At 35.0% G+C, this 12,506-nt stretch overlaps 1 protein-coding gene across 1 annotated transcript in view; it reads right to left on the bottom strand.

Annotated features, from left to right (window-relative positions):
* The window catches only part of LOC106473165 (CMP-sialic acid transporter 1-like), a gene marked incomplete at its 5' end in the record, with an annotated part of 23,480 nt that overhangs the window by 10,765 nt on the left and 209 nt on the right, over positions 1-12,506 (bottom strand). The window contains 2 exons of the mRNA XM_022401657.1: positions 4,270-4,409; positions 8,192-8,238. Of these exons, the coding sequence (XP_022257365.1) occupies positions 4,270-4,409; positions 8,192-8,238 (187 nt within the window). The remainder of the gene's footprint in view (positions 1-4,269; positions 4,410-8,191; positions 8,239-12,506) is intronic.

Here is a 12,506-nt window from a genome sequence, read left to right on the forward strand (position 1 = left end):
ACCCAGTTTGAAAGATAGCAACAGGCAGAAGGTAGTACCCCAATGAGAAAGAAACAGCTACCCAATGAAGGAGGCAGGAGATGAACATATGAGGTGTAGTCCACATGCCTGAATTTCCTCCAATGGATGCCAGAGGTGAGATGCCAGTAAAAACGTAAGGTGACTGACCTGATGCAACAACACCTGGAAGAGAATTTGGGAAGAAAGAGAGAGGGAGGAATAGACCAATCGATCAGTTGACAAACCCAACTTGTAAGGGTAGAAGGAGAAAGGTGCCAGGGAATGAAACGGTGGGAAAAGGAACCACTAAAGGAAACTATGCAGGCAATGTAACAATGAAAAGCATGTGCTAGACATAGAATTCTGTCTCGATCAGACCAGGAATAAAGGTGGGAAATGGACAGAAAGGAAATCAAGAAGAAAGAATGTCCTTTACGAGCCACCAAAGTTTTGAGTAGGAAAGATTGATCTGGATAAAGGAGAACATATGTGGAATTCAAAAAAGTGTGTGAAATATCGGGAGCAAATATATCAGACCAATGAAACCCAGAGACTAAAAGGAGTAGGAACAAAACTGAATGGATAGGTGAAACATGGAACATGAGGACAAATGTTTAATTGGAGGGTGTGGAAGGCAGTAACAAACAATACTGACATTACAATCTGTAAGAACCCCATGACGAGGAGGTCTACAAATCCAGAAGGAATGCAAAATGTACCAGTTGGTCCAGTCCTGACTGAGAACATTCACTGCTAGGGCCTGAGGATGATGAAATGGAGACCAAAAAAGTTAACTTGGTGTGTGAGTAAAGTGGCAAAAGCATCCAGATAAGGCATATCCACTGATTGCATAGACACCTCAAAACCTGAAGGTCAAAAGAGCACTCAGTGGGATAAACTTAGTCAGGTTTCGAAAAATGATCTGCCACAAGGTGAAAACCACCTGGAACATGACACCAAGGAGACTTATCCACAGTGTGTGGGCCCAATAAAGGAGTTCTAATGTTCAACCACAAAAGGAACAAGAATGGATGCCCCCTTAGTGATTTATATAGACCACAATAATGGAATGTGTTGGTTCTGTACCAGAGGAAGAAAATGAAAAAAAAGCTCCTTGGTGTTGATATGGTAAGACATTTCGATCTGCGACCACTACCTGGAAGCCTCCTGCTGATGGACCGACACTCCCCACTTGGAGAGAAGCATTTGTGAACAGATGCAAATCCAGAGGAGGTGGAGGAAGTGATACTCCCATCATTGTTGTCCTTGTTGAACCAAAGCAGACTGTCAGTAAGGGAAGGAGGAAGGGTAAGTTGGGGGTCTAAGGGATCCCGAGCAAAATTCCATTGGCCGTGCAGAGTCCGCTGAAGAGAAGGCATATGTACCCAACCCAAAGGAATAAGGTCTTCCAGAAAAGCCCAAGTCTCCAAAAGTGACAGAACAGAAACATGCAGAAACAGAGGGAGCAGTAATTAACGGAGAACTGAAAGCACCAATGAATGGAGACAAAGTGGGCCCGAATGAGGTGGGTGTTGAAAAATACACCCAAGTAGAGAAGATATTAGGTAGGTAAGTGGAAAGACTTCTCCAAACTGAAAATCCAACCAATATGAAATGCTTCTGTCAGCAACAGATGTTTGTGTTGAGAACACTCTAGTTTAGAATGAACTAACAAGAGCCAGTTGTCCATGTATTGGTGTAAATGCAACCCTCGAGCATGCACGAGTTGGGAAAAGGCCTTCACCACCTGATAAAATACATACGGTGCTGAAGTAAGCCCAAAAGGCCAGTCACAAAACTGAAGACAGCAATTGGACTGATGAGAAATAGGAATATGGAGATAAGCATTCAAGACATCTACCATGGTCATTCACAGTCCTGGAGAAAAACCCACCTCTTTGTGATAAAGGGCTCCATGGGAAATTGGAAAAGATCCAGAAATTGGTTGAGGCAGGACAGATGTATCACAGAATGCTAGTCCCCAGATTTTTTGAGGGGTGACAAAACTGGAGAAGGCTGGTTAACAGGCTTGATAGCTCTCTGTGATAGTAGGATAGACAAAGATTGATAATGGGATCCTGAGTTAATGGAAGGAAATTGGTACAGGAGACAATGGTGGTGGGGAAAGGAAATGGATGAAAAGTCCTTCTGACAAACTTGGACAACCCATGAATCAGTAGTGAATACCCACCACAGGGGACACAAATCAGCCAAACATGTCCCCACTGAACCGGAAACCACCTGTTAGTCACTGTAACTGCTGGAAACAATGACATTGAGACATGCAGCAAAATTTTGAATCCCTAATGGTAGGAACTGGTAAAGGATGGGAGGTTGCAGGACAAGAAACAGTTATGGGAGAGACAAAGGGATCAGAATGAGACAATCGAGCAACCAAAGACTCAGGCAAATCTCCAAAAACAGACTGATGGAGAAAAGGAGCCATCCGTAAGTCACGAAGATAAGTAGAAGATAGATGAATCTGTGACAAAACAGCAGCCTTTTCAATGATAACGAAACCACGTGTGAAGGGATAGGGTCAAAGAGGACAATCACACCAATGTGGAGGTGAGGATGGAAAGGGTATCCCCCAGAAACCCCTAGTGGATTGATAGAGTGACTCTTAAAGGATGTGTCTGTTAGACAAGTACTGTAGGAGAGCTGTAAAGGTAAGAAGATAAAATCAGGAAACTGAGCATGGGAGAAATGGATAGAATTTTCAGAGACAGCCCCCCAAATAGTGACTTCAACAAGTGGAAGTCGAGAAAGGGTTGATCAGCCTGCTGATAAGCCAAAGCATAATGATCAGAAGCCCATGGAGGACAAGGCATGAAGTCTCAGCATGAACCCTGATGTCAGGGCAAGGAGGGAAAACAAAGTACACTAATGATAAGTGTCATGTAGCAAGGAGGGAACAGTATTATATAAAAATGGTGAAAATGACAAAATAGAACATGCCTGAGAGAGCATATCTAAAAAAGGCAGAGTTAGGCCTAGTAAATTCCACAGGAGAGGCATGGGAAGGCACAGCGTAGTTAGGAGGAAAAAAGCTATCAAAATCCCCCTTGTCATGAACAGGTTCGGAAGCTGTATTAAGAACCCGAACATTTCGGGAGAAAAAGGACAACTCATATAACAATCAATCTCCTGATGAAAGATAGCCGAAACATCCTCAGTTGAGACCCTTGTGTAATGCCACTCAAAGTAGTGGTAAGAATATTAGAAGTTGTAAAACACAAACTTCGGAATTCATCTTAAACTGTGAAGAAGTCAAAAATGAGAAGAAACAAAATCAATAAAAAAAGGTAAGTTATCGCAGCAAACAACTACAGAAAACTAACTGTAGCAAATTATAAATCCAGTAAATCACTATGTTGCAAAAAAAAATTAAATTAACATGTGAAAAGAACACAATTGAAAAACGTCTGCACTCAATCAATGTCTAAGAAGAAGTGATAGTTTGCTAGAATTGAGTAAAGGTAGTCACATGCACCAGAAGGGTGGTCATATGATGATTTACATGCAAGATGCAATTGAACCACATTGATTGTTAGGTATGTGGGAGTTCAAAGCTTGTGGCATGCAAAGATTTTTTGCATATAGAGGGCAGCACTGAACAAGAATAGCTGCTATACATGTGAGAAGAGGTAATGTATTACTCAGTAGAGCATCATTAATAAATTTAATTCTAACTTCTAGCTCATTGATCAACTACAACTATAAATAGGTATATCTCCCAAACAAGTTCCCCATTTCATCTTTGAACTCTCTGGTGATATACAGCTACAACAACATGTAGTTCCAATGGTAAGTTTGCTGTTTAACCTTTGAACTCAATCAAATACATGAGTAGAGGACGACTTAAAGATGAAAGGTGGAAGATTTTTGAAACGTCATCCTCTTCAACAGGCAATTGCCATCCATTCAACTAAGTTTCATCATGAATACTCTGCCTAAACGAGCTATCAGGGAATTTAATTGTTATGGGACCTATTTCTATTTGTAGAAGAATTGAACCTCATATGGAAATGTCTAATGATAGAAGTTTCTACAACATGCAGTTACTGTCCATTTAACTTAGGTTCAACAACTTTCTTGGAACACATGGGTCATATACTAATACAAGTACATGTGGTTCCCATAAAAAAAATTTTTCACTAAGAATCCATAGTCAAATCCTTTGAAATATATGAACACTAGTTATGCAATAGTATGATAATTTGTTTTTATAAAAGTCATAAAATTACAATATTTAGTGCAGCAACATACCTGAAATATAACTGCTGTAACTACAACTCTAAACTGTAGTAGCAAATAATAGGTTGTTGGGTCAAATATGGCCAAATTAATAAAAGCCAGATTATTGTACAGGCAGTAGAGGAATGCAGGAACCAAGTAGAAAAGAAGAACTGGATAATCAAGGAAACCACAAATTAGTGAAAACGGAATCAGTTGTCTAATATTATATAAGCTTTTCTTCTTAATTTATTAATAAAAACAAAACATAATTTTAATGCCTTGTAATGAATATTGCATATTTTAAATTCATCAATTGAGATAACCTATAAAGAAATATACTTTTTAGTGTACTACATGTACAATGGTTACTTCAAACCTCCAAGTACATCACTTTAAGGTCTTAATTAATAAAGTTGCTTGATAGATGCTTTAGAGTTCAAATAAAAGCAAGAAAAATATTTTTTTCTTTACTTTCTCTGTTTTTTCACTCACTCAAAAATTAAAATGTACTTAATTTAAGGTTCCATTAAACATTCTATGAACAAGATGTTTCCTATTTTCTTGACATAATTTTATAAGTTATTCTGCTGGAAATATCTAAAAACTGAAAAGTAACTTCAGAATGTCTAGTTGTTTTAGAATAATTGTAGTTTTGTAAAAAAAATAATGAAATGCAGTTTCCAACCTAAGACTGACATAAGAATTTCAAATATATTTATTTATTCATTTTAAAGACTACAAACTAGAAATAAGTGTGAAACGACAACAGACAGTTTATTTGCAACTAATTTGTAAACATGAAGTAAAATAATTACAACAGAAAGAATGCTTCTATACTACTTTCATGTCAAACATTCTATTATATGAGGAGGGTGTTAATGATCTGTGGATGAGTACCCCTAAGCCTTACAGCTCTACCTTACACCATTGATGGTGTTCTATGTAATGTTACTGGGTAATTGACTATTGCTCCGCAATTTCCACTTAGGTAGCTTTTGCACAATACATTCTTTACAAAGCCCATCAACCATGCAAGGAGCTTTTGAGGGCTCATTTGAGCAACCCAAAGACACAGAAGTTCATGGTAGATGTTTGTGAATATTATAGTATTTTGCACAGGAATTGGTAGTTTGTCATGGAGATGAAGCTTGATGCTTTGTCTTTACAGGGCCATACCTCACTGACATCCAGTCCTACCAAAGATGGAATTTCCTCACGGTATTGGAGTTTCAGCACTTTATTCTGGTAATATGCAGAGTTCACCAAGGAAATTTTCTTGACATTCCATTACCATCATAGCTGTAATCTGTAGTCACCATAAATCCCTTACAAAAGCTTCCTCTTTACCATTTTGGTAATGTATTACTAACAGGATCATACTAACTTGCCAAGATTTTGCAGACAGTTAAGTAGAGATATTCTTCATCCAATGTGACATTTTGTTTTGTCACAAAACAAATACTGTTTGGTTTTACATTAATTTACATACTTTGGGAAAAGTTTGTGAACAAAGTCCTCGTTTCACTTTTGTAGACCTAAATCCATGCAAATTATTTTGTTTATAATTCCAAGGGTGGATTTTACTTTAGCTGAAACAACCTCTACGTTTTTCAATTACTTTCAGAGACAAGTTGATTAACTTCCTTCACTACCTCCAACATACAACTGATAGCTCATTGTGGAGTAGCCTGTTCTTCCTTTACATGCCTTACAGCTTTCATAATTGCAAAATAGGAGAATTTCACATTGGAAAGTACTATAAGCTCATCCACAAAATGTAAATTTTAGGTGCCATCTGCAGTTGCAAGTCACCACATTTCGACTGAATTATGGCAAAATGGTCAGGGCTTTTAACACTTGTAGTCACAGATCCTTAGGATGGTCAAGGGCAAGATGGTTACATTAGCAGATTTTTATCATAGATCACAAAAAATCCTTTAACCAGATCTCTACCAGCTACTAACTTTCTGTGTAGCCAACACAAGTCTTGCTATGTTTCATTCCAATAATAAAACCAGTTGATGAAATTGTTTGAAAGTTCATAAATGCAAGTAGTTTAAGAAACATAAAGCCCATCACTTTTGACAAATATAGTTTTTTTTGCATTATGATCTTTACTATCTTGGAAAATTACATTAGGAAATGGTATTTATAAGATATGATCACAATATTTATATTTGTTCCAGATTTGAACTTATTACTTTTTATGTTTTAGTATATTATTCTAAAATCTCTAAAAACTTTTTATCATCCACAAAATGCAACTTTAGTCTATTTTTAATTTTTTAATAATTACATACTCTCCCTACGGTTTCAAATAATATACAAGACTGAAAGTAATATTTCTAAGAAAACCTAAACAATAAACAAGTATTTCTTATTTTTAACTAAGATTTCACATTTATATATGTACATAACAAAACATTTAATTTTGTTTCATAAATGTATTTTTATTTCAAGTTTATGTGAGGTTAGCAGCATGAATTTCGTACATTTGCCATAAACTATCACACCTGTTGGGAGTCACTGTTGTTCAGTCCAGCGCAGGCGCATTTGAATGTAACTGTAGATATGATAGTAAGAAAGCTTTTTGGTACTTGTATGTTATTTCTTTCAACTTTCAAACAAATTTATTTCAACACATCCTTGTATGTTGTTTAACTACACAGACAAAACTTTAATTTCCACTACTAGTGAATGTATGTAATAGCTTACAGTACAGGTGGTTTGAATAACACTATCTGACCCTAGTTACATGATACATCCTGTTAAAAGAAATTACCAAATGATACAGACACCATAAATTACAATGAAAATCACTTTACAGCACTTAAATGATTAGTCCTGGTCACATTCCTCTCATTATAGGCAAGATTTATATTGGAAACCAAAAGTTAAGCTCTTCAGTGTATTGACATCTCAACTGTGAGAATGACACAGCTTCCCCTGTATTATTGAGACTAATGTGTTTAGTCTATTTCACTACGAACGTACGGGTTTTATTGTTGTCACTTGTACACTGACTTCTAAACCCTTTGCAAAATATCAGAACAAGCTTTTTATATATCAGTTAGACTATTTTAATTTTAAGCAACAACAACAGAAGTGTGGGTCTTACTACAAAGTAAAGATAGGAAGAAGGAAAAATATAAAATTCTTACATGGTACTAGTAGTACGTACAAATCACACAAGGTAATTATTCTAAATACTGAATGCGCTCGCCACTTGATAGATCTTAACCCTAACATAAAAGTCACATATATCCCATGCAGTTTGTTTCAGAAGCAAATTTTCTAATTCAAATGTACTATTGACCACTACTAAATACAACCTCTACATAAAATGGCAGTTACTGTAATAAGCACCATCCACATTCATATTCTAAAATCCAGAGAACAACGTTTTTTCACGGGTTTTGCTTATCATCCTATGAGTTGTCAAAAGTGAAATACAGTAATTGGAATACCATGGTACTGAAACTGACACCTTCAACTAGGATTGGCTAAAAGTTTTACAACTGAAGTTTACCATGCCCAGATGTTGTTTTATAAAGAAAACAGATCAGAAAAAAGTTTAAATACCAATCATTGAAGGCAGGACCAGCACTAAAGTGCAAGGAAAAATTTTTTAAAATGTTGAAAATAAATGTTTTTTTTCTTAGATGGTGCTTATATATAGTCTCAAATGTATTTTGGGATTTTTTTAATTAAATTTATCTTCAAACTTTATTAAATAATACAATTTAGTACAAATAATTGAATGTTATGCTACTACTTAGAAAAATAAAATCTGAAATCCAATAAACGATAAGTTCTCTATAATTTTTTCAATTCACAAATGTGATTTGCCCTCACTATAAAACAAAATGGCCCTGGTAGGTAAGGGCTGTTACACTTATGGCAGATTAACCTACAGATACAGGAAAGAAATAAGGAAATTCAAGCAACTCACCTTGATAGTTCTTAAATGTATCATGAAACAACTGATGAACAGAATTGCTGAAAAAAAAAGTTTCTTTTTGATACTGTATTCCTACTGTTTTATTACACCTTAAAACCTTATAAAATTTCACATCAATGTAATGAACCATTCACATGGTTGAAAACACTATCTGTTAATAAATTTGTTTTCATTCTTGTGAATGCATGTATACACTGTAACTTGACAACTTTTCATCTGATTTTGATCAAATTTAGTACAAAGACTGAATGTCTACCAAGGACCAGGGCCAGATTAAGGACTTGGGAGGTCTGGGACAAAGTTTCTAGGAGGAGGGCTCTCAAAATTGAACTTTATAATTAAATCAAGTACATTTCAATACTACTTATTAACCACAGTATGAGCAACACCCAAAAAAAGTGATGATAGATCATATACAAAATACTAATTCTATTATTTATGATAAATATAAAGTAAAAATTATTTTTAAATGACTGAGCAAATATTTATGAAGGAACAAGCTGTAAGAACATGTTAATGAAAACAACTAAATTGCAGTTGTCATAATGACACAGTTAAAAAACATGTTTTTCATTGAGACATCTAATTTTTGATTAATTCTTTTAATTTTCTCTCAGTGGGGGAATCCCTTCAAGGAGGCCCAGAGCAGTTGCATCCATCTGCCACCCCCTCAATCCAGCCCTTCCAAGAACTAACTGATTCCCTTTTCATAAATGTAGCAAAAAATTGAAGGTCACACTGAAGATAAACCACTTCTGTTATAATGGTGGCAAACTGGAATTATAAAAAAACAGTCAAACCTCATTAACAAATTTAGATATAAAGATGACGACCTTGGAATCTATACCTACACTTTTGAAGGTGAGGAAGTTAACATTTTCCTTTCATGAAAATGTATTTTTTCAATATATGTTAAAAATGGTTTATCATATATGTTATCAAGAGCCAACTTGGGAGAAGCAACAAGTGGTTTACAATATAAGTTATCAAAATCAAGGTTGTGAGGTATAACAAATGGTTTACAATACATGTTTTTCAACATCCAGGTTGGAAGAAGCAACAGGCAGTTTAAAAAGTCTATCTATCAAGGACTAGATTTGCATGGTTCCCACATCTTGACCAGAATGAAATTCTATGAAAATTTATGGCTAGTTCAAGAATCTCTTAGTAATCATCTTTAGGTTGGCTAACCTGAAGTTGTCTTGTAGAGATTCTAGAAACTACTGTCAGGTCACATAGAATAATTTAGAAGTAAAATGTAACAGCATGTATTATTTATATATAAAATGTTCTTGAACATTCAGAATAATTTGGAATACTCTGGATTATCCTAGAATGTGCTAGAATATTCCATAATAATACGTTAGAGCCTTCTAGAATTATTTAGAGTATTCTGGAAAATTTGAGAATATGCAGATATAATCTGAGCTACAAAGTATAATTTCAACTACCTTGAGCACCCCATACTTATTATTCCTTAAGGATCAAATTTGATTTGAATTCCTTATTTATAAATTGGAAGAAAATGTGGATGTGTGAATGTTGTAACCCAAAACTTCAAAAGTAAGGACTACCCAACAGGTGATATTATCTCTTGAAGATATTGCACATCAATGACCCTTGCCAAAACTGTAATATGATGCATCTTGCAGTCATGTGCTATAAGCAATGCCTAGTGATGTACATTTTGTTTTTTAACATTAGGACAACTTGTATACTCATTATAGTTATTTTTCATAATTAATTGCATGAATATATGTACATAAGTGTAAAATATTATTCCATTTTATATTCGTTAACTAGTTCTGCAAGACACCTGAAGTTTCAGATACTTAGGCCTAGAAATTAATGTTCTGGTGTTCAACCAGCCTTGCATAGTTACTAGTAAAATTTCATTAGTTGTTTGCATTCTTCGTGCTAAGGAAGTAATGTCCTGACATGAAATCCATTTTTCCATGGGTAGCTATCTATAAAAATGTAATAGTTGGCAACATTCCTTAAGCTAGTAACTACTGCATGGGTGCATTGCACTTTGCGAGTCAATGCTTAGTTGTGAGTAAGATATGATTTGAAGAGGGATTGTCACCCTGTTGTAGTGCTACGTTTCTTTTTCCTTTATTACAGCATTCATCATAAGTTTGTCAAGGTGAGCTAAAAATAAACATCTGTCAGTGTTTTCACAGGTATCAGGATTTTATGAACAACCATTGAAAATCAATACTCTACCAACAATTGCAGATGTTATTTTACACTATCAGCATGTAAGACTAAAATTGAAGTCATTACCATCAAATGCTGAGTCAAAGGTTGCTGAAATCGCTAAGAAAGTTGTTTCTGATGTAGAATACCTATGGAAAAGAGCTTCAATTCTAATCACTTTTCATAATAGCTTGATAAGGAAAATGCTGAAGTGTCATGACAAATATCAGGCTTTGATGAAATCAATTAAGGAATCTGGAGCACCTACCTTTGAATTTTGTTTTGTTTCAGAATTTCGCACAAAGCTACGTGAGGACTATCTGCACCCTACCTTTGAAATTGAAATTATTTGTTATAACTGCTTGCCAATGCATTTCAACAACTTGCAAATGTGATGTAGCTCATTGAGTTCCTATTTATGACACAGAATTTTTGAATGATCAGCAAACACAACAAAAAAATGGGCATGGGAGGAGTGATGTAGAACTAATCAGAAAACTGCAAAAGCACTATGAACATCAAATAAAAAGTCAGAAGAGGATATTGGATGATGAAGAAAGAACAAGTATGACAAAATCATTTCAGAAATCTTCATCATTTGAATCAGAAACAAATGTCATGCCTGAGAATTCTGAAACAGAGATTACTTCAAATTCATCTGCTGGTAGAGTAATTGAGCTTTCATCTACATCACATCAGATTAGAACTAGTATGCCTGTGATGGCTAGGACTTGTGAACGGTACGATGTTCTGCAGCAGCTATCGCTACTTCTGTGATACAAGATCTTGGCATCATTCATAAAGACATCTTGCATATAATAGATAGACACAAGCTAAGATGAGAAAGCAAAAAGCAGAGGACAGAGGCACAAAATAGGGCCAAATCATTGCAGTGTAAGAGACTGTACTTTAATGGTTGAAAGAATAAGACAAGAATAATGGTGAAACAGGGAATGAAGTATTATCTCAAAACTAACACAGAAGAGCATATTGCTCTTATTCAAGAACCACAGTCGATGTACCTTGGCCACATCACTCCACTGTCTGGAAGTAGTAAGGACATATTTTATTCAATGATCTCAATTCTAGAAGAAAGTGTTATTAATACAGCCATTCTTATTGCTGTTTGCTTAGAGGTGGTGTGCTTAGACTCCTAGAAAAACATTTGGGAAGGCCTCTACAATGGGCATATATGCTGCACATGAACAAACTTCCTCTTCCAACATCTCAACGGTTGCACACATGGACCAAATGTATTCATAGGAGAAATTGGCAAAGCAATAGCTACATGCAAACAGCAATGAATTGTAAAATTTGTTGCAATTCCAATTGATCTACCACAGTGCTTAGAAAATACTGAGTTAACCCTTGACAATGGGCTTGGTATAAAATATAACAGTTGCACTTGTTAAATATATATATACTATAACATTAAATACAGTATGTGTATCTTCACAAAATTTGGTAGACTTTTGGGAAACATTACAAGTTATTTGTATACAGAAAACCAGATTTTTTAATGAATTATTTTTACTAAAAATTTGTTTGTGAATATATCGATTATGTTTGGTTACTAGTCCAAATACAAATTGGTTTTCATATTATGATTAAAAATACTATTCCTTGTCCCAAAAATCTCAAATTTCATTTGCGCAATCTCTAAAACCTCCGAAATAGAGTTCAAACATTTGTTTTCAGTAAAACTTCATATTTTATAGGTAATTTTCTGTACCCTAACTCTATACAAGGTTGGTCAATTTGATCGACCTCGTAACCACCAAAAAAAAAATTGAAATAAATCTAAATTACCCTTTTTTTCTTTCTAGAATGACTTTCAAATTGTTTTTCCTAAATAGCTTTAAACTCTAAACAGTAGACAACTATTTATACTTAAATTTTATTGTCCTTTGAACTGTATCTAACTATTACTTGCACCATTATAAGTTGTAATTCACTTGGGGAATGTGGGGCTCACATTAATCTATCGAATTACCTTACTCACGAGCTACTCCGAGCTGCCCACATGTGTGCCTTGTTACAGAATTATTATTATTATTATGTATTTTACCTAATATAACCTTAACTAACCTAAAGATTCCCATCTTTA

Source organism: Limulus polyphemus, unplaced genomic scaffold (genome assembly GCF_000517525.1).
Source record: "Limulus polyphemus unplaced genomic scaffold, Limulus_polyphemus-2.1.2 Scaffold5941, whole genome shotgun sequence".
NCBI lineage: Eukaryota > Metazoa > Arthropoda > Merostomata > Xiphosura > Limulidae > Limulus > Limulus polyphemus.